At 40.1% G+C, this 23155-nt stretch overlaps 1 protein-coding gene across 1 annotated transcript in view; it reads left to right on the forward strand.

Moving 5' to 3' along the window:
• The first annotated feature begins 58 nt into the window (after positions 1–58).
• Positions 59–23155, forward strand: part of STK31 (serine/threonine kinase 31) — a 42161-nt gene continuing 19064 nt past the window's right edge. Inside the window, exons 1-11 of the mRNA XM_075083045.1 lie at positions 59–168; positions 253–305; positions 1714–1812; positions 2789–2863; positions 3628–3786; positions 5500–5855; positions 7698–7866; positions 9894–10009; positions 10828–10987; positions 16618–16740; positions 22408–22587. Of these exons, the coding sequence (XP_074939146.1) occupies positions 141–168; positions 253–305; positions 1714–1812; positions 2789–2863; positions 3628–3786; positions 5500–5855; positions 7698–7866; positions 9894–10009; positions 10828–10987; positions 16618–16740; positions 22408–22587 (1518 nt within the window). The 5' untranslated portion in view covers positions 59–140. The remainder of the gene's footprint in view (positions 169–252; positions 306–1713; positions 1813–2788; positions 2864–3627; positions 3787–5499; positions 5856–7697; positions 7867–9893; positions 10010–10827; positions 10988–16617; positions 16741–22407; positions 22588–23155) is intronic.

Consider the following 23155-nt stretch of genomic DNA (forward strand, 5'->3'; position numbering starts at 1 on the left):
GCACACCGAGCGGTGAAGCCGTGAGGCGTTCAGGGCAGGGGCGAGGTGGCGTGTGCCTCCCCGCGCCAGCGGGCCCAGGAAGAATACCTTAATTTGTCTTTTAACTATAGCCATCTTGTGGTGTTTCAGAGTCTGTTGTCATGGATGGAGACATAGAGTACGACAAAGGTAACGTGAGCTGGCTTTTGAAACAAACAAATGCATAATTTACACTTGAGAATAATTAATTTTCTTATTTTCTTTCCCCTCAAGTTGAAGATGTTGTGGGCTGTCATGTTGAAGATGCTGTAACATTTTGGGCACAGGTGAATTCAAAGAACTATTTGATTTTAACTGAGGTGTTTAATATTATCTTCCCCCCCGCCCCAGCAAGTTTCTGTAGAAGTGAGAATAAACAATAGCATTTGATGTTGGGAAAAAAAAAGTTAACTTTAGATTTCAGAATTGCAAGTATTATTGTGCCCTTTGAAACTGAAATCAGTTATTCTTTTCTGAAATGTCAAAAAGAATTGTTCATTCATCCATTTGAATTGTAGCTGGGTTTTCTTGAATATTTGGTAGACCATATGCCAGAAAAAAAAGAAATTTAGGTTAGAATATTTGCTGCTGACTGAAGAATACTGTAGGAGGCAGTTGAAGCCTTGCTGGGGGTGGATCCCCTCCCTTCTAACAGCTGAGCACGTGGGGCAATTTCAGTGAAGCTTGACATGGAGATGGTTCAAAGACACTAGGTCCTGTCAGGTTTTGTGTAGATGGGCAGGAGGGTGTTGGACGGGGAGAGTGAGAAAAAGTAAAAAAAAAAAAAAACCCAAACAGAAAAATGAGTATTTCCATTAATGCAGGGTCTGCTGGCTAACTGGTATGTGCATGTTAATCAACACCTGTGTAGCTTTGAGCCAGTTGGAGGAGGTAATGCTGCTTGTCATGTCCCTAATAGGAATTTGGGGAGGGGGACCAAATACTCATTCTGTTTATGGAGTGGCTTGTTCCAATAAAGGGAATTTTTAGATGTAATAGTCATAGGTAATTGTCCTTTAGATTCTTACCCTGGCATTCTGAGACTTAGTCACATTTTAAATATTGTAGGGTAAAAAAGTTAGGAGTGTACTTCTCAGGTTAACCAAATGTTTAGTTGCACTAGGGTTTTCTTTCCTGCTCTGAGCTGTGGATCCTTTCCTTTGAATTATGAGCAGAATGTTGTCTAATAAATGTCATATTACTGGAATTGACCCAGTTTTACAGTGGCTCAGGTACCAGGTTGTAACTGAAAAGATGCTCCTTCTCTCAACCAAACCAAAACCCAAGACTTGCATGTAAAGAGCACAGGGAGTATGCCAGAGCTGTTGTCTCCTTGTATTAAGGAGGGAAAGAAAAAGAACACCAAATACATACTAAAATTTGTGAGGAAGAATTGATACACAAGATCTGCATACTGCTTTCTGAGCTGGTAATTAAACTGTTAAAAATGTTCATTGCAAACTGTTTCTCCGGGGTGTATTACCTGCCCCTGATCAGTTTCATTAATTTTTGGAAGAAAATGAGAGCAGGCTTACAAATGCAACTAAAATCATGAAGGTTGAAAGCTTAAGGTGGGGTATTACTTGTCTCAACAGCAGCACAACTGTTTTGATTTAATTTTTGGGTGTTATAAGCCATCAAGCATCTATTAAAAGTGACAGTTAATAACTTACACCTTCCCTCTACAATTCTTAGAATGTCAATAGATGTAATGACCTCTTGAAATTAAGTTGTGCGCTGGCAGAAGCTTGTCCTCGGGCTGATGCAGTTTTTGGCAAACCTGATTTTAGTAAGGTAAGTAGGTTGTGCATACGTGGAGTTTGTTTTTCACCTGGATGTAAAAGCCTTAATTCTATGCAACCATTTTCTTGATCTTTGATTATGCTATGGTTATATTAAGTTCTTTTTAAGAACTGCTGGCTTCCCCAAAGAAAATGCTTATTTTGTGTTAGCAGCTTTAAATCTTTCCGCACTTCAGACTTCAGTTAAATTATGCAACCATAGGGGTTTTCTTAACACTCAAGAAATAATACAAGAAGGTAATATACAGAATGCTGAATTCTCTTTCGTTGTCCAGCATATATTATGGGTTATCTTGAACAAGAGAGCAGTGCTTTTTCAGAAAAGTGTTTCATTGCTTCATCTCCAGAAGTACAGAAGATCTTACAAAAATGTGCAATGTTAAACGTGCTGGACAAAGTACTCATAAGATAACAATGATATATTTAATAGCAGTTCTATGACAAGCATACAAAGAGTGATGGCAGCTTTTGTTTTTGTGCGTGGCCTACTGATGGCTTATTGCAAAGTAAAGTTTAAGTAAAATGATTTGTCTGAACTGTTTGTGTGTGCAGGTAAATGGCCTTCTACATTCCCCTTGAAAAGGAAGAAAATGTAACAACAGCAAACCCAGCACATTTGTGGTGTGACTGGCCTGTTCCTTTGTTGGGCTTACTAAGTTGTCAGTGTCAATAAAGTGTAACAACACATTAACAGAAAAGTCATGGGACTCTGCTGTGTAAAATGTTGGTGTTTTTCTAGTTGCAAAATTTTCTTTGAGCTATTGTTTCTGGAGTAGAGGATTAAGTTTTTTGAAGCATTAGCATATATCATTATGAGAGATGGGATATCAAATACATTACTTTGTTCTCATACTGCTGTTGGGATAATTATAGGAGAATGTGAAAATCATATTTGTAATGCATTATCATTCTGAAGTATGCTTGTATTTTCAGAATGCTGTTCTTGATCTTTTTTTCCTAATTTACAGATTTATGGTGGCTGTTTTTCTGAAGATAGGTGTTGGTACAGATGTATGGTGCAGCAAGTGATCAACAATGAAAAGGCAGGAACCATTTTTGTAAAGCCTTTAATTGTATATCAGTTCTACATGCAGGATGATAGGAATAAATGCAACTCCTCCTTTTGAAACTTGCTGTGTGAATATATGCACAGTGAATATCCCACAGTGAATATACATGTGGCACACAAATTCAAGTGACCTGTAGTTTTGAAAAATGCTGATGAAAAGGCTGGCAAAACATGACCTACTTGTGAAGTGCTGTTTGTATCTTTTCGTTAAAGAGATTCGTGAGTGGTAGTTGATATTAAGCAATGTAATTTAATCTCAAAACTTCTGAGTGGTGAAAATGACAGCCTTAGTGTGACTTGTTAGCACGGATGCAAATGACCTGAAAGAGTTGTTAATCAGCATTAGGTGACTGATACAGAAGGCTAATAGTTCCCATTTAAAATGATATTTTCTAGACATGCTGGCTGGCATGGAAACATTAGGTTGCATATCTGTCTATTGAAGGAAGACTTCTGCTTCTTAATTGTAGCCCTTAGAGGAAAAAAAAAAAAAACAACTTGCCAGCAAAGATCTGTTCTGTTACTTCAAGTTTTATTCCTAAGCTTTTAGACAGGTGCCAGCATAAGAGATTTCTCTGACTCAGTTCCTCCCTCTGAAGGATGTCTTAGTACATAAGATTCCGATCTCTGCAACGTGCACTTGTGTTAAAATGCTTATATTGTAGGAGTTGTCAGTGCATATTTCTGTAGGAAGTTTATGTAACCTATGCTGATTTATATTTTATATTATTGTTGCAGTGTCAGGTATTGTACATCGACTATGGAAATTCTGAGGTTCTGAATAGATCAGACATAGTTGAAATTCCACCAAACTTGCAATGTCCGAGTGTAGCCAAGAAGTACAGACTCTGGGGGCTGCAGATACCAAATGATCAGAACTTAAACATGTTTGACCAGGTGAGTAACAGATTCTGAAGCATTCAGATGACGGGATCTCTAGCAGATGCTGCCAAATATCAGCACAGTGTCACCAGGAGGACTCTTCTGAGAGCTGGGTGTTTAACTGTGAAGGCAGGGCATGCTGTGGAGGACTGTCTTCAGGGCAACAGATCAGAACGTACTCTAGAGACTAAAATGGTTTTGTCAGAAACAATTCAGGTTGTGCTGGGAAGTGATTTTTAGAGTATGCTTTTGCCATCTTCAGAGCCTCAGGTCTATTTCTGACTGACCCGAGTTCTTTCTGACACTGAGGAAACAAAGGACCTCTGTTTCTTTCCCTTCAGAGGAGAAAATACTCCCCTTGGTCACCGAACCTGTGATAAATTCACTTATGTCTGTGAGCTGCTTGAATGCCATGTGCCTGGGTACTGTACAAACTTTTGGTCAGGAGAGGGAACGGCAGGTGAATGTGAGTGGTAGTAGGTCATCTCTGGCCAGCAATGAACACGAAAGGCTCAGGAGCTGATGCCAACAGGACTGGTAGAAGCTTTGGGCCCTCCTGAATGGCACTGGTGACCATTGGTTGAGTTTTACTAGTGGCAGTTTCCCTTTCCAGGACACCACTTACAGTCTTGATGGCACACTTCTTCAGGGCTTGTCACTGGCACTGCCTGTGCTTTGCCAGCTGGTGGCCTGGGAGTAGCAGCTGCCCAAGGAGGCAACAGGAAGCGGTTGCCCTGCTTGCCTTGTCGTATTCCTCTATCATTTAGAGGAGATCCTGAGGGCCCTTGTGTATGGTCTTGTCCCTGTGGTCCTGTTGACATTGCTTAGTGTGATGACTTAAGACAGGTGAAAATCTCTGTTCTCAGTTCCCTGGGGTTTTGTTTTGTTTGTGTGTTGTCTCATCTTTTGGCCTTTTTTTTTTTTTGTTTCCTTTTTTTAAACCAGTTCTTGTTGCTTGAGATAAAGCTTTATTTGCTCGCTCTGTGTAGCTTTCCTGTTCCTACCCCTTCCATTATTAATTTTCAGCAAACCCAGCTTGTTCTTGGAAGTGGTGGGACAAAAAGAAAAAAACCCCTGTTAATAAGAGAGAACTTTCTCTCAGATGCCTTGTAAGGGTTTTGAGTGCATTCCCCAGTCTTTCAAAGCTGTTTTTCTTTGATGTTACTGATGAAACTGGTAGCTGCCAATTCTGGCAGCTAAATGAGTAGTTTCAGTGAGGTAGATTTCCATGAGGTAGATTCCCATGAGGAGGATAGCAACAAATGAATAATTATGTGTATGTTCTGTTTAAACTTCTGGACTGCTTACTGAAAGGTTGTTAATGTAATAATTAAAATATCTTCTCATTTTATTTTGTATAACACTGTTAAATAGTTAGCCTAATATCCTCTAAAAGACTTGGATAACCTGCTTGACAACCTCTATTGAGAGTTGATGGAACTTTGGAGTTCTGTCACTTAAATGATACTGAATTCTTCAAAGCTGAACATTGAGAGAAAACTCTTGGTGTTGAAGTCCAGTGTGGCATTGACGGTGATTAGATCAGCTGCAGCTGTAGTTGTACAGATACAGCATTGTTTCAGAGTAAATGTATTAAACATAAGCTTTACCTGTGCAGCTCTTTGGGTTTTGGTCTTGAACATGTCCTCTTTTTCTTAGAAGAAACATGGCTGATATCAGATAAAATTATTCAGTGTCCGGTATGCAACTTGTAATTTTATTTTACAGGGGAAGAAGTTCTTGAGCAGCCTAGTTTTTGAAAAGGAAATAAAAATACGTCACAAAGCCAAGCACGAAGATGGTACCATTATCGCCCAGGCAGAATATGAAAATATAGATATTGGAGAAGAGGTGGTCAAGGCTGGGCTTGCTGAAAAGTGCACAACTCCAGTTAACACTAAAGATGTGGAAGAGAGAAAAATAGATGTCATGCAAAATCAGCATCGGAAGATAAAAGTTTCAGTTCCACTGTGGGTAAATAGGTCTGATCATGCGACGTACAGCATCCCAAAAGGGCGCTTTGACCAAGTAGCTGCCAGCGTAAAGAATCAGAATTTTACTGCAAGCCGTACGTTTGCCCCAAAGTAAGGCAATGGGGTGTCATAGAAAACTTTGTATGAGTGATCTGAGTAGCTTACTTGCTGGGATGTGGGTATATGAGAAAATGGAAGGGGAAGTGAATATCTAAAATACAGAATTCAATTTCTGTCCTTCCAGCATCAAGTAATACTGGTGCTCAATGGAAGCGAAGTATGTATGAGTCTGTGTGCGCGCTGTGGTGGTGGGAATTAGGGCATTAATCTGTAGACAGCTGTTTGCTGGTGATGTTGCTGGTTGGATACCTCGTTCTTCCTCATTTGATTTCCAGAGACAGACTGTTCTTATGTTCAAGAACAGATTTTGAAAAAGAAGGAAGCCATAGCAGCTAGTAAGCAGAGAAGATACCAGAAAGCTTAGATGAAACCGAAGGTTGGAGGACATTAGGCCTTTAGCAGGTTTTGCAGTGATAGGCAATGCAATGATATTGTAGCATCTGTAATTGCCATAGGCTTGTCCTTGAGACTTTTTCAGCTATCCCCGACTTATTTACCTCTATTAAAGACTCACGGGACACAAATGTGGAATGTAAAAGTACACTTACCTAGCAGGACAAACATGTTTTGGTGACTTGTTTGTGTAGGAATGTAACAGTGTGTGCTTACAAAACATAAAGCCAGCGATCACAGTTTGAAGTAAGCTTTAGGGGATAACAGCGTCTCTGCAACTTGTAATTACATTGACAAGAGGTGGTGCTAAGTTGGCAGTTACAGTTGTTGTCAGAAACCTTTTTTTAAAGAAATTTTTCCTACAGTTGCTAGGATTGCCATGGCAACAGGCTGCTGAGAAGAATGTTTGTGGGTGGGAAAGATGGTACTTGGCATTCAGAAAGTTGAGATGGTGTAATAAGTGATGTTCTCCAAAAACACTTGTTTAGAATTTTCTAATGTTCCATAATTTAGCTTCTTGAACATTTGAATGAGTCACCTGAGGGCACACCCTTCCACAGACAAGCATGGTATCCAAATCTGTTTTACAATTAGATTGTTTAGGCAAGTCTATGCTGTTAACAAATACTAATATGAAGTGAGGTGCTCTTCAAAAAAGTCTCCATTTATAGTAAAGTGCCTCATCCTGACTTGTTTTGATACTCTGATCTGCCCTGTTTTTTGAATTACAGATAGGGTCTGAATCTGATTTTTAAAAATAAATAGCCCTTTTAAATCTTTTTTTTTGTGGCATGCAGCGTGGAGACACTTTTGTGTACAGAGCTATCCTGACTGGCCTGAGTAGCCAGCAGATTCTCTATTCCATTGATGTATGGTCTGGTGTCCTCTAACTTTTTGCACGTTGCAGGCATTTTTGGGGTGGTATGCCTGCAGAGGAAATTGAGAAAGAGAGAAGCTAGGGTGTAACCAAAGCCGTGCAGGTGAGGATGAAGCTGATGCGGTGTCTAGTGGACACTGGTACTGTACTGTACTGTCACCGTACTCTGAGACAGATCGCTTCACATCAGTCGTCTTTGTTACAAAAATAACTTTTAGGGTATAGATCCAAACCACTGACCTTAAGTGCTTTGGCTTGTTTAGGAGATAGAAGACTTGTATTACAATGGACCTTGACTTTTCTGAATCTGCAGTGTGGTATTGTAAGATGTTTTTTGGATGGGAAAGACTTTCCAGTTAGTGACTGTGAAAACATATAACAGGTTGTCTTCAAATGATGTATTGTTTTTTTCCTCTCGGTGTTATGTAACAGTCTTTACAGGCTGGCGTGAAGAGGATACAAATTCTGAAGAAGTAAAGCATGGTTGTGTAGTTGCTTCTGTAGTCTATAGTCTTCTATAGTGTTTTTTTTTTCATTACTGACTTGTAATTATTTTTTAAAAGGGAAAAAATGCTAGCTTCTACCTCAGTGCCAGACACTACCGTGGCACAAATAAGACCAGATCAGAGGCTGTCCAAAGACAAAGAAGTTGTCAGAAGGGAGAATGTAGATCTCTTCCAAAGGCAGAAGGAACTAGAACTGAAGGTTCAACAGCTGAAACGTGAACTTCAGGTATGTGGAAATGCAGAGAGGATGCTTCTCTTCTCGTTGAGTGTTTCTGACAATGCTTCTGCCTTAAGGTTTCATCATACTGTGGTCCAGTAATGCTGCCGTTTGGCATACGGAAGGATTAAACTGGTTGAGTGAAGACTTGTCTTGCCATGGTGCAGGGAGATGCTGTCAATGTGTGTGAGCCTGCATTTTGCAGTCCAGGCTGGACCCCAGCTCTCCTTGGTGTACATACTGGCTTGCCACCACGCTTGATGCAGCAGCTGGTTTGGATGTAGGTGTTCAGCTTCAACGTGGAGTTTTGTACTTTGTGATGGAAAACATGTGTTGTGTATAAGGATGTAATCCTTGCCTTTTTTTCACTCACTCTGGAGGGAAAAACAGCTTTCTGTTTGTTGTGCTGAAAATTCCTAAGCATCCTAGAGTTGTAGCAGCTGTGGAATTTTAGAACTGGATAAAAATAATTATTTCCTTAATTGCTGCTTAATAGAAAAGATGCTTATGTTTCTTTCCAGGGGAAGTTCCTAGCACTATCTGAGAAGCACAGTACTTAGTAATAGTTACTGATAGGCTTAAAAATGCTGTGAATGGTTTTAAGTGTGATAAACAGCAGTACTAAGAAGAGATTGTATGAAAGGATGTTACATTTGCATGAATTCAGAAGAATGTTGTGCAAACTCTTACACTCTTACCTCTACAGATACGAAAGGAAAATCTGCTATTGTGTGAATCCCTTTGGCATCCCCAAACCTGAACATGCACAAAGCTGTTTCCTTTTTCTTTCTTGAGGAATAAAACTACTCATAACCAGCTTTGCTGCTGAGTTACCTCTACCTAGAACACTTGTGTTTCTGCATATACTAACCTGTCATTGCAGAGATTCTCCATCAACTGAAGATACGATGTTTTGCACAGAAGTGCACAACTAAATTAAGAAGCAGCAGAATACATGTCTGCAGCTAAAAAAAAATACTTGAATGCAAGGAATTCTTAGAAGCATTTCTTACCTATAGTGTGATTTTTTTTTTTTTAAAAAAAACTGTTTTCTGCAAATTAGTTACTCATTTGTGTTGAATGCAAGTAAACTGCTTTAAAAGAAAAGGTTGTGGATATTCTTCTAAGTAAGAAAATATTTGCTGCCTGCTAAAAACAGTACGGTAGGCAATGATTTGTTCTAGAAGGGTGATGCGTGGTGGTGGCTTTGAGGAGTACTTAAAAAAAACACCCTGCAGTCATGAGACTTTGGATGCTTGTCTGCAAATACATAACTATTTAAATCCTTCTATGTTTGTTTTTTTGTTTGGTGGTTTTGTTTTGTTTTGTTTTTTTTATATAATATTTACCAAGTCTGAAAGGCTAACAACTTTAAAAGTCTGTGTTTCGTTACCTATAGTGGAGTTTATAAAAGCATCTCTGTGGTATGAGAGCAAGAGCTTTTAAATTTAGGTTGCCCCTTGAGGAATATAGCCTGATGTGGTGTGTGGGCTTTTTTTGGGTCAAGAATATTTCTTATTTTGTCTTTAAGAATACTCCTTGTAGGAAGTTGTATGTACAGTGAGAGTTCTTGTTTTGCTGCACCATTTTGGGGTGCAATAGTGACAAGAGTAAGGAGTTTAATGAGGTCCTGGACTTGATTTCCCGAACAAATGGGTAGGAATTTTTTAGCAAGGAAGAAAAAATTCCATGTTGTCTGAAAACTTGTTAACAAATGGGGAGTAATTGAAGAATTACACTTGAATGCATCATTACTGAAATGAGAGGAAGGAAATGAACCATCAACCTTTAAGAAGCTATTAAAGAAAATAAAATTTTTCTCATTGGTTTATATGTCTTCCTAGGCATTTTGTTAGTGTTTTGAAGAGGGGCAACTCTGTGTGTGCGTGTACGCGTGCATGTGTGTGTTTATCTCTAGTTTTCAAAAGTCTAAATTACAGTCTGCATGTTAGTAACCCTGGCTGGCTGTTGTGGCTGTTGATCTATTTATAACTCTCTTTGTTGAAACACTGCTCCAAAAATGATAAATAATTCAGAAAGAGAAGGAAGCATCCAGGAAGACTGCTGAAATTTGTGAGGAAACTCTACGTACTTACATTGGAACGAAAATGAGAAGTTTGGCTGCTAAGGTGAAGACATTGAAAGAAGTAAGGTATGTATTTTTTTTCTAAAATAGTCTTATTTATCATTGCCCTGTTTACCTCTTGAAGTCATGCATACTTTTTTGTTTCTCAAAAGTTCTTTTATGTTAGTTTTCTAAGAAAAATGTAGTGCTGTAAGCAGAGGGGAGTATTTCCCAAAAGCAAGGCTGAAACCTGAGCTTTTTGGAAGCTTGCATTGGAATTTGCATTGCCTGCTTCTTCTCAATGTTTATCAGATGACTTTGGTTCACTTCTGTTCCTTTACTGTAGCTATTGCAAGAAGAGCTTTCAATTCCATCTTTAAGCAAGACGCTGATTAGTAAATGCAGCTAGTTGTTAAAAGTAACTGGGTAGTCAGAGTTCCTTGGGTATCCGTATTGCTGTGACAGGGTATTGTAAATTGCCCTTCTCGTTTTAAAAGAAGGGACAAAACTGCAGTGGGAAGAAGACTTGAAATAGAAATGACTGTTGGCTCCTTTAAGAAGGAATAGATATATTGGTGTGTCTGTTTGTGGAAAACGAGTTAAAAAAATATAGGGAAGAAGTAGGTCAAAAGGGAAATGAAAAGCAGGAGAGGATTTCCATGTATAGCCTTGTCAATGCTGAGGTAAAGTGAATGTATTCTTGGTGGTTCTTCCTCAAAAAAAGATGTAATAGCTGAATGAGACCAATTGCTGCTGCTGCCTTTTGAAAGAAACTAGGTTGTTAACATGGCAGGTGCTATCTCAAAATTTGTATGTTCAAGGGGTCTGAATAGCATTGATTTTTAAACTGCTTAAGTTCTGGAAAAAAAATCCTGATAAAATATTGTTTCCTCCTTACAACTTAGGCACACAAATAAGAACAGTCGTTTTGGGGAGCAGCTCTCACAAGCCATAAAAATAGTTACAGAAGGATGTCTCACTGTTCCGTGTTCCTTGGAAAAATTGCAGAAGATTTGGACAGAGTATGACTTGGCTCAAGAGAGGATTCAGTTATGCAGAAATGTGGTAGGCTGGAATTTTTTTTTTTCTTGAGCTATAATTTGACAGCTACGGACAGGTTATTTTAGCCTTATAAGTGTAGCTGGGCAGCATGAGCACAGCACAGAAACATCTGTCCTTTGCTAGGTAACATCAGAGGCTTTGCTACCTTTGCCACAACTGACATTATTTGTGCAGTGTTATTTTTTGTGTTAAACCTAGACTTTTTGACACTCTTGATTTTGTAAAGAAGTATAAGGAAATCAGAACACTGTAGCTAAAAGGTTTCTGTTCTGTAATAGTTAGAAACTGCTTCAGCTGTGCAGCTGCAGTATCTGTCTTTAAAACCTTTTGTTAAAGCAGCATGCCACTGCTTAATAAATGCATCCCTTGTATGGGGAGGCGTAGGGAGAGCAGTATGCAAATGATGTTGTATAGGAAGGTAGACTTGTATAGAGGAAAGCTGCCATCTAGTGCAACTTCTCTGCAACCACAGATCTGAAAAAGTCTGCCTGGGTACTAGACATGGCTGTGTTGATAAGGATGGTTATGTACTCTCTCTCATGTGCAGCGGTGCTGCTTTTGGGAACGGAAGGTTCCCTGGTCTGTGGCAGGCGTTGTGGTAAGGCAGGGGAGGGGTGGTAGTTGTGTGTCAGGGAGAATGACAGCAAATGTGTTCTGACTATTTCCAAGTATAACCTAAAACATTTTAAGCCTGCCTGGTTAAGCAGTATGGCTGTGTTACACTGAATTTAACAGCTCGTGAAATGGACTAGAAAATAATGAACCTTGAGGTGAACCCCAGTGAGTTCTGTTGTTGCTTGTGCAGGGAAAGGTATTAAAACATCTATGGCACGGCATACATTTGATTGCTAGGTGAAAAGAAATAGATTTTAGTAAACAAAAGAAAGTCAAATATTTAAACTTGACAGCATTAAGATAGGCAGTAATAAGCAGTTGACATTTTAGTGTCGCATCTTGTGTAGGGGAGCAATGTGTAGAAGAAAGCTAGACTGTGAGGTACACAGGAGCCAAGGCTGCTTAGGGATTCACTTGCACAAGCTTTCCGTGGGTGAATTCCTAATCCCATGTGAAATAGTAGCAGTTGCAATTTTCTGGAGATTACATGGGATGGTTGACCTCAAGCAGGTCCGTAAGCCTTGTTGAACATCGGCAGACAAGTAAAGCAAAGCCATCTTATAACTTGTTTTCACGTCCCTTGTCCAGTTTTGCTTTGACTCAGTTGGGCTTGGGATAGCGAGAAAGAAAACTGTTAATGTGGACAAGAGTTAGGACAGATGGAGACACTGTGGTGTGACTGGGGAGTCTCAAAGTGTTTATTCAATAGAGGAGATGGGTACTTTGTTGTCAGTCAGGTGGCAGCATGTGGGGGTTGTTTTTCGGGGATTTTTTTTTTTTTTGAGTTGCTGTTGCATTAATAGTAGGAGTCTGAGGAGTGGCTAGGGGGACGCCCTCCCATTGAGTCATGAGGTTCAGACAGGACCCCCTTGCTTTCTAAACTCCTTCTCCAAGAGGAGTCTAGGTGCGGCTAAGTCCAGTCTTAGTCTTGGCCTTGGTCAACAGGTTATTTTCTAAGGATTGTACATGTAACCACCCATCAGAGTATTTGTTGTTAGTAACTAATTTGGCAGATGCCCAATTTAATGTTTTAAGGCTGGTCATGTTCAATGAGAACTATCGTGGCTATATTAATGAATAGTATGATTTATTAAAGCAACTGATACACAGGTTCTTTGGATTACCAGTGATAAATTTGCTGATTACAAGGCACACATAAATACCAAGAAAATGAGTAACACTGCTAGGCTACAAGTGTGTTAAACAAATATGAAGTGACTCTATGTAGAGGCTTCTAAGTTTTCCTGGGGAAACACTTGGTATAACCAAGTGTTCAAGTTCTTACCCAAAGGCCTCCCAGTTGGGGGGAAGAGAGGCTCAGCCTGTTGACTGGCCCCAGAAGTCAGAGTTGTACATGATGGTATCTTCCCTAACACCCTCTTTCTCTTAAACTATTTTATACTTTTTTTTTACCTGTCAGGTGGAGCTTGAGTGACTCTAGTCATACACACCTTTATTATAATTGGTATAAAATTTCCTCGCTTTGCTTTTAAAGGCGTAGACTAGAAAAATTCAAAGCACATGCCCAGTGAGGGGTGGTCGCACTTTAGAGGCGGGTAGCTTTTGGGATGGAGGTGTGGTTTGGTATTATATTATAATGAGCAAAGTTCACCGAAAGACTGCATTTTGTCAAAAGCATGACAGGCAGTTGGCTCAGGGTGGCAAATGTGCAGCGTACCAGCTCTATGGTACCTCGAGTTCCCATTTATCACAGCGCCTGGCCACGGTGCCTCTACACCGCTCCACCCTCTGGACAATGCCTCGTAGAGTCAGTACCGCAAGTTCTCCTGGCATTGCTGGCATCTAAGGTTACGGGCCTAGGGAACTTCTGTGGAACGGATTTCTCGCATGTCAGCTGTAGTCTACCCTGGAAGCTTCTTCCACGCTGTACCTTCTCTAAAAACATAAGTTTAATTTCTAAGTTGCCTCCAGCAATTATTCCACAGTTGCGAATGCCAGCAAGCAGCATTCTTCCATGAGAAACATAATGAAAAGAGGTTTAATCCCTGAAGAGTGCTTGAGGCTTTTCTGATGGCCTGATTTGTTGGAATATGTTAGACAGTCTGGACATTGTTATCTGTTTCAGTTGTGAATGGCTAACAGCGAAGTCATGTCTGCATGATGTGTTATAGTGAATTACACTGCCAAAATATTTGAAATACTGTTGAAATGAACTTACAGCACTCTGCTGCTTCTGTAGCTGCACATGTGTTTGTGTGGCCGCCTGTTTTGTGTTGACAAGGTGTGGCCCCGCACATGGCCTAAAAACTAGTTTTGTTCAGAAATCAACAGTGCCCCTCTGGTTCCCCCTGTCCACCCCATTCTGACATTGTTCCTGGTTGCCTAAGCTAAGGTGTAAATGAAAGGTGGCTTGAAACTTTCGGACTTTTCAAGAGCATGCCACTGGAAAAAAAAGAATTCTTGCTATCTGAAGAGGGGAAGTTTGTCACGGTAGTGTCTCTGGTATTTTAAATGGGGAAAAATAAAGATGTGAGTTCTGCTAGATGTCAGGTATCCCTGAGTGCTGCAAAAGGTATGCAAGTGGGAATGTGTGTGGAAATGTAGAGCTCCCTGAAGAATTAATTTAGTTTTCAAGATGAATTGGTATCAGCTGGAAGCAGGACACCTCAAGGATCTTGTGGAACTTGTCTTAAGTATTTTGAAGACTTTGGTAAATGAAGGGTGTAAAAAAAGGGTTTTGGTTGCATCATGCTAGAGCTATGGTACGACAAATGTTGTCCTGTTTTAATATGCAGTGTAGTGACTTTTTTTTTTCTGAGAATCATTTTGGTTTTTAAAGATCTGTTTCGTGTGCTGTAACATACCACAGAACCTTGGCTACTGTATTTTCAAATACAAGAAATGTCCAGGGTGCACACAGTAAAAGGGTGCACTTGTTACTCTGGCTGACATCCCTACTTAAATTATACTGACTAGATAGGCTAACAAATATTTTTGATAGTGAAGCTGAGGATGTTGATGTCACTAACTTTTGGTTCTTGCTCAGTTAAAATGAGGTACATGTGTGTGGAGGAAGCCCAAACGGATGAAATGGCTGGCTATTAAACTATAGTAGGCTGTTTAACTCTGCTTAATCTGTCCACTTAGCTGTCAAAATTAGTTTTACAAAGTTTAATCTTGCTATTCAGTTGGCTAAGCAATGCGCTTTTCCTTTAACCTCCCTGGGGTGCTGATGCCCTCTCTTACTGTCACAAGCCCTGTTTGTAAGCTCTTGGGAGTGAACATCTTGCTTTGTTTGGGGGAAACCTGATGCATCTTAAACAAATATCACAGGCCTAAGTAAACCCAATAAAGTTTGAGTGCAGATTAAATGGTATTATTTTAGTTTTCGTTGTCTATGATTTCTTGGTTTGTGCTGGTTTAACCGGGTCTCGCCTGGATACAGTCCCAAAAATGAAGATGAGCAACTGGAGCATTTGTTCTTAATAAGGTATTTATGTAACCTATGTCTTGGAAACATAAGAAGATAATCAGTGAACTGAAGTAGTACTGGGGTATGGCGTGTATGAAAATAACAAAGATGGTTCTTCTGGAGTGGAAATGCTTAAAAAAAAAGTTCAAAACTAATCATAGAATTTGATGTAAAACCTGTGTCCAGTTAGGAAGGTAGTAGTGCTGACCCCTTGATCAGCTGATTTTTATTATTCAGCCCTCTAATGTCTAGGTGAATTACATCTGTTCAATTGCTAATCTAAGTTTTAAAGCAGTGTATGCTGCAACTTGGGGTTTTAGTTTTACTTGGAGTTTGTCTGTCTTTCAATTTCCAACCGTTGGATCCCATTCTGTCCTTGTCCGTTACAGACAAACGGCTTCTAGTCTGTCTTCTGTGGATACTTACAAACTCCTGATTAAGTCAACTTCTAAGCTTTCACTGGATACACGAAATGTAAAAACTCTGAGAACCTGTGTCTTTGTATACATTTGTGTATTACAGATATATTATGTATTGCTTGTCAGTAGGAGGTGTTCATTTGACTGTTCTTTGGCCCCATGTGAAACTGGTATTAGTTACCATGGTTAGCTCTTGTGTTTCCTGTTTCTTTACTAATTGCCTTCCACACTAGACTTCCCAAGATTGTTTTTTCCCCGGGGTGGGGAAGGGAATGTGTGTCAGGACAGTGTGTAATAGCTACTTGAGTAATTTTACTTACTTTTTATTTTTGGAGATGGATGTAGAAGGGAATAGCAAATCTTTACAGCAGGTCTGTAAAGCAGTAGTTTGGTCTTCCATGTTCATATATATATTCATATTTCTCTGGGCATTTTGGGTTAAATCGCTGTGAAAAGAACACTGCAAACATGTTTCTGCGTAACTTGCTTCATCCGTTTTTGAAAGGTTTGGTTCTGGTAAGTCTGTTAAGTACCTTGTCCGATATGAATGTGCAGTTCCTCTCTCATTAGCAGAACTAATCCTGTCAGTCATCCAAAGGAAACTTTTTTCATTTCTAGAAAATTATCTGTAGTTTAATGATCTTCCTGCAGATAATCAGAAGGGAGTTTACAGGTCACCTCTCCTTCCTGCTAGAAGACAAGGAAAAAGTTGGTAAAAGGATTTTTTTTATTCTGGAGTACTCTTCTCTGGAAAGAAATCTTTTGCATCTGACTTTGTGGATGGAACTTGGCATGTACAGAAGTGTGGAAAATCCACATTATAATTTCTGTAATACAATAAAAAATTGCAGGGCAACTAGGACATTTTAAGTTTGCAGTGCCAGTTAGGACTCCCACTGTTACCAACAGCATGCAGAAACTGTTTCTTTAGTGGTCTGATAATATAGTCATATTTTTACACTGTAATAGGATGCTGTATTTGTGCATGGTGGTCATGTCATAGGAGTAGAGGTTAAAAACAAAATTTGCCTTCTCACTCATTCCTAGATAGGCATGTATTGTACTCTTCATACTCTGCAGGGATGAATGCTTTTTTTGTATCACTTAACATGTTGTGTATGTGGTACCTGGGTGCGAGTTGCTGACTTGCTTTTCCTTCTGCATAGGATGAAAGGGATGCATTGATCAGCAAGAGAGATGAGGTGCAGCAGAACTTGTATTCAGCAGCGGAAGAATTAATTTTGGAAGTGGATCACTTGCCTCTCTCTGAGCGCTCAAGAACGTTGCAGGTAAGGAGGTTGCTTTTGCCAGTCTTGATTCTGAAACACTGAGAACCTGTGGATAGTGTTTCTTAAATGTTAAACGTTTTGTAGTTGGAGACCTTGGCAGCAGCAGATGAAGCTTTAGGTAACACTTCTGAGATAAGTTGTACATCTGACAGCTGTAGTTCTCAGTGTTACTTGTGTTCCTGGTCTCCTAGATGCATTGTTTCTGGAGGGAAATTGTTATCTAGATGCTGGATTTGAGCAATAGCTTTTCTTTTATGGTACTGTGTTTGATGACTAATAGACTTCACAAAGCATGGAATACTTAGTAGAAGGCAGATGTTAATGAGAGAACCTACAATTAAAAAGTTATCTTGCAAATTTTGGCAGTGGGTTTTGTGGTTGGATTATACGCTTTCCTAGCCCTTTCTGTTAAGATGGCTGTGTAGGATGGACTAGTGTAGCGAAGTGTAAAATATTTAAAGTGCCTTTTTTTTTTTTTCTCTGAAGGTGAGAGTTAAACACTACAGAAGCACCTGTTTATGCCAAAACCTCTGTCCCTCCCACCCAAACCAACAACAGAAAGTGAGGGAAGCAGACAGGGAAATAAGCTCTGTAGAGGCAGTAAGAACTTTTGAAGAGGACTTTACCAATAGAAATATTACCAAGCTAGTCTTTCAGGCCTTTGTTATTAGAAATATTACTTGCTTTTATTTTGACTGTGCAGGTATGTATGGAGAGGGGAAAAAGGTTGACGGTAGTTTGACATCTTGCCTGTACAAATTCCAGAGATGTATTAGACCACATGTGTATGAGATTGGGTTCTTATGAAAAATCACCAGGACTACAGGCTGCACATAAGTTTGTATAATGTTGGAGCAGCAATAATAAACTGAAGCATTCAAATTTTTGTGGAATTACTTAGTTTCTAGTTGAATTATTTTTCAATGCCATTCAAAAAATGTTTTGATACACTTATTTTTTATTTCTAGTCTGATACAGCTATTGGTGTCTAATTAGAAAAGATATTGGATGGGTAGCATTTCTGTCATTGGAGGCCCTGTGCGGATCCTGCTCCTTCAGCCAGAGGAAAGTTGTGGTGTTGTGTGGGGCTTTTCTCTTTTGCAGTTGGTTTGGTTTGGTTTTTTTTTGTTTGTTTGTTTGTTTTCAGGGTGGGGTGTTTTGGTTTTTTTTCTGGTGTTGGTTTAAAGATTATGCTGTGCTAATCCACTAGGTGGTAGGCATTAAGCATCTTCTAGATAGCTGTACTGCAGTGAAATTCTAAGTTTTTTTGAAAATATTTGAAGGGGTGCTGGAATGCTGCTAGGTGTGTTAAGTGAATTTTGGGCTTTAGCTTAACTGTGTTGATGGTCCTCTCTTGTGTTAGGAGCTAAAATGATAGAATCATAAAATGGTTTGGGTTGGAAGGGACCTTAAAGATCATCTGCTTCCAACCCCCCTGCCATGGACAGGGACACCTTCCACTAGACCAGATTACTCAAAGCCCCATCCAACCTGGCCATGAACACTTCCAGGGATGGGGTACCCACAACTTCTCTGGGCAACCTGTTCCAGTGCCTCACCACCCTCAGAGTGAAGAATTTCTTCCTTATAGCTAATCTAAATCTATCCTCTTTCAGTGTAAAGCCATTAGCCCTTGTCCTGTCACTACATGCCCTTGTAAAAAGTCTCTCTCCAGCTTTCTTGTAGGCACCCTTCAGATACTGGAAGGCTGCTATAAGGTCTCCCTGGAGCCTGCTCTTCTCCAGGATGAACGACCCCAACTCTCTTAGCCTGCCTTCACAGGAGAGGTGCTCCAGCCCTGTGATCATTTTTGTGGCCCTTCTCTGAACTGGCTCCAACAGGTCTGTGTCCTTCTTATGTTGGGGGCCCCAGTGCTGAATGCAGTACTCCAGGTGGGATCTCACCAGAGTGGAGTAAAGGGGCAGAATCACCTCCCTTGACCTGCTGGTCACACTTCTTTTGATGCAGCCCAGGATACGGTTGGCCTTGTGGGCTGCAAGTGCACATTGCTGGGTCATGCTGAGCTTCTCATCAACCAACATCCCCAATTCCTTCTCCTTAGGGCTGCTTTCAATCCATTCTCCACGTAGCCTGTATTTATAGTTAGGATTGCCTTGAAGAAGATCGAAATACTTTTCCCAAGTAAGGAAATGGAAATAAGTTTTTGCCAAATATCAGTGAGAATCTTGGTTGCAATTTTATAGTGTTGAAGAGGTCACCCTGTGCTGTCCTGGAGAAACAAGTAGTTTTCCAATGTCTCAGAAGAACAGGAGTGTGGGAGCTAATGCCCCTCTCGCTGAGGCTGTATATTGCAACCCTCTCTTCTGGATCACACATCTCTTCTGTCTTGTGTTTTATACCTTCCAGTGAGCTGTTGTTGGCCTGAACTATAGAAAAATTCGTCTTCAGCCACAGCTGGCTCCAACTGGCCAGGACTGAAATAAACAGTTGGTGAGCTCCATGCTTTTCAAGGATAATGCTGCATTATGAAAGAGGAAGGCTGAGAGTGTGGGCATACACCTAAGTTACTCTAAAGCAAGCTAGGGTATCATCTGAGCAGTTGTCAGCTGTTGTGTATTAGCTGTCTGTAAGCATGTGCTGTGGTTTAGCCCCAGTCAGCAACCAAGCACCACACAGCTGCTCACTTGCCTTCCCAACCCCACAAAGTGGGATGGGGGAGAGAATCTGAAGAGCAAAAGTAAGAAAACTCATTGGTTGAGATAGGAACAGTTTAATAATTGAAATAAAATAATAATAATAAATGGTAATGAAAAGGAAGGCAATGAGAGAGATAGGAACAAAACCCAGGAAAAAACAAGTGATGTAACCGCTCACCACCCACTGACTGATGCCCAGCCTGTCCCCGAGCAGCGATTGCTGTCCCCCAGCCAACTGCCCCTGGTTTATACAGGGAGCATGACATCGTCATATGGTATGCAATACCCCTTTGGCCAGTTGGGGTCAGCTGTCCTGGATGTGCCCCCTCCCAGCTTCCTGTGTACATGGCAGGGCATGGGAAGCTGAAAAGGCCTTGATGTAGTGTAAACACTACCTAGCAATGACTAAAATATCAGTGTGTGTGTTACCAATGTTATTCTCATGCTAAATCCAAAACACAACACTATAGCAGCTACTAGGAAGAAAATTAACTCTATCCCACCTGAAACCAGGACAGCTTGTTTCCTCTGCCCCATGCATAGCATTTAGTAGCTTGTTCTTTGCTCCCTTTGAGTTACAGTGCTTAGAGATTGTGACTGGGACAAGTGCATGTAGGCCACTGAGCCATCTTAATATGGTGACTTGTTATTCTTCTGGAGCCTGTTTCTGTATCCATATGCCGGTGAAGCTGCTGATGTTTTAGGGAAGTATGTTTATAGTATGAAAAATAAATGGGTCGAAATAGGATGTAACTTACTGGATTCTTTCCTTGAGGACAGTCTGATGGAATGCATGCAGATGCTCCTCTGATGTAGCTAGTGCTCCTATTTCTGTAAACAGGATGAGAGGTTGGATATGAAACTGTTACTGAGCACTTTTCTCCATTCTATTACCCACTTTTGGCTGCTGTTAAATGGGCTGATTTTTTTTTTTTCTTCCTCCTTCAGACTGTTCCATTTGAACCTGGCTTCTCCCTTGCTATGCCATTTTCTGTCCATGTGTATCCTGGTATATTAAAATCCAGCTTTTCAAAAAAGAATGTGAGAAAAATATGTTGTGCACTTGAGTGTTTTAAATAGCTTTGGTAAATTTAGCACAACCTACTTTTTGTATTTGCTTATAGAGAAGCATATTTGTACAAAGCTCATGTGACCCGGCTCAGCTGGCAATTGCAGTTTTAAATAATCTGTTGTACTAAATGAGTGCTGTTCATTATAGTAATTATTATTTTAAAATCAGTCTTAGAATTTCTTAAGATACTGTTTGGTGGTGTGATTTTTTTTGTTTGGGTTTTTTTTTTGGTTGTGTGTGTGGTCATGGTGGGTTTTTTGTTTTCTTCTGAGATTTTTGTGGTCATTGTCTTTAGTTAGTTGTTACATGAGGAAATTCTTGTGCTTTTGGCCCCAGTTTGAACTTCTGCTGTACTGTGTCTGTGGAGCTGGGGCCTGGCTGTGGCATCATCATGTGTAGGTCTACAAAATTGGTCAAGTTCACTTTCTCATTTCCACAGTACCTGCAGCCCTCAGCACAGGGAGTTCACTGCCGCCGCGTTCTGGCCTGTGGTGGTAGTGTCAGGCAATCTGTTTCACTTCAGGTTATATTTCGTTGCTTATATGACCTCTATGTTTCCAGTGTCTGAAAGGGTCCTGACAAGTGACTTCAAGTTCTGTCATATTGCTTTTTCCATAGTATAGGCTGTTGAGTCTGAAAGGATGCAAAATGAAAACCTCCCTCAAGAGGAGAGGTGTTTTGGTGGTTTTCTTCATCTATATGACCTAGATGTTGTTTGGGAAGGTGTGTGATATTTAACTCAAATGATCTGGGATCTGAGAAGAGAAAAAAAGTGAAATGCTATATATAAGCAAACTGTCAGCAGCCTTTCTCAGGGTTTCTTTAGTCATCTTGTTGGGAATGATGTGGATAGGTAAAATGATGGATTTTGAAAGCTGAGGGATGCTATTTATTACACAAGCACAGGTTTATTCAGTCAAATCCCACTGTTGAGGGAGAATTTCCTCTTTCAAACTACAGTAAATTGCCTGCAAACACCAGTGTAGCTCTTAAGTATTTTTCAACATGGGACTTTCCACCCAGGTGCAAGGAAGGCTGTTTTCTGTCAGGATGTTGTCTCCACTGGTAATTGGCTCATACATTCCCCCCTGACCCCGCTTGTTCTTCAGGTCATTTGACAGACTGCCCTTTGTTTAAAAGTGATTTCTGTTTGCCCTGGGCTTTAGCATCGATGCCTTTCCCTTACAGGTAGAATTTCAGTTTGTTTTCCAATACAAGTCAAAAAGACTTCATATATTTGCAGAATACTGTGCTTCATATATTTGCAGAATACTTGCCTTTTAGATGGAAATAGAAGTTCCCAGGCTGTAAAACTCATTTCAGAGGCCTTCATGGGTCAGACACATAGGAAATTGCTGTTCCATCTAGGAACCAGTCTGACAACAAAGGTGCATCAGAAGAGATTTGACTAGTGACTTTTGAAGGGAGGGATCAGTCCAGAAGCATTCCTTGGGTGTCTGGCCACTCACCTTGTTTCTTAGTACAAGTTCACTTTGTTTTCTGAATTTGAGCAATTCTGTGAGGAGCATTATAAAATGAACCCCATTTTGTTCTTTATCCTGATGAGTATGACTTCAAAGTCTAGTCCATAGGGAAGAAGAAACTAGAATACAAACAACTTCTTATGAGCAGTTAAGCTTTTTGTGGGCTCTTTTCCTTCCATGTTTTGAAGGGAGAAATCAGACTCCCTGATCTCTGTGTGATCCTTTTCTGTATTGCAGTTTCTGGTAGACATACTGCCACTAGATCTGAGAGGAAAGTGGACTATAAAATATACTTCACTGGATGTAGAAAGAGGCCTTTATAGTAGAAATAATTTTATGCCAGCAGGTAGTGCTAACTTTCTCTGTGTTAAATGTCTTGATTTTTATAGGTACTATACTGTCACAAAATTCTTCTGGTTTGCAAATCTGTTTGTTTGATTCACTTGATGCACAGGAACTGTCTGCTTCTCTGGAGAAGGTGTATGGTCAAGGTTCTGAAACAGGTCACTCTGAGGAGGTATTTCTAGAGTTCTTTAAGTGGAAGAGTGCTAAAATGAAGAAATTAATTTCTGTCAGAAATGAAACGGATGCAGCTCTGCAAATTCTTGCTGGCTGGTTCAGTGGCATCTTAAAGGTAAGGTGAACAGTCAGTCTTTCCTGTTGGTGAAAAAGATGAAGTATGACACTGTCTAACCAAGCTTGTGAGGAGTAGGCATTAGTAGGGTCAACTACCTATGGCAGCGAGATTGTGCATATGACAGCGGCACTCAATGACAGTGCCTCAATACAGAGGGAAAGGTAATGCGTTGAGGAACGGAGTGTTAATTTACCTTTATTCTTAGTGTACCTTTGTGGTGAGCCAGAGTTCATGCTTTCTTATGAAGGGACATCCTTTATATAAAGATCAGTACTTTTATGCAAGTGTAACTTTTGTATGGGTGTGCTCTGTCTGTTCATTGTGTGACTGAAATGCTTTAATTAATCCTTTCAAGTGGCCTTTGGATAGAAAGGCTTCAGATTTTAAAACGTTTTAGTTCATAAATGCTGCTGAAAGAGGGGATGAAAGATCACTGCAAATAAGAAGCTGGTCTGACTTGGCATGATCTAGATACAGACAAATATGATCTAGTTGCAGACAAATATATAATAGAATTTTTTTCCTCATTGAAATGCTGAGTGTGGAGAATTTATGCAAATGAATT

This window comes from Phalacrocorax aristotelis, chromosome 2 (genome assembly GCF_949628215.1).
Source record: "Phalacrocorax aristotelis chromosome 2, bGulAri2.1, whole genome shotgun sequence".
In the NCBI taxonomy this organism is placed as follows: domain Eukaryota; kingdom Metazoa; phylum Chordata; class Aves; order Suliformes; family Phalacrocoracidae; genus Phalacrocorax; species Phalacrocorax aristotelis.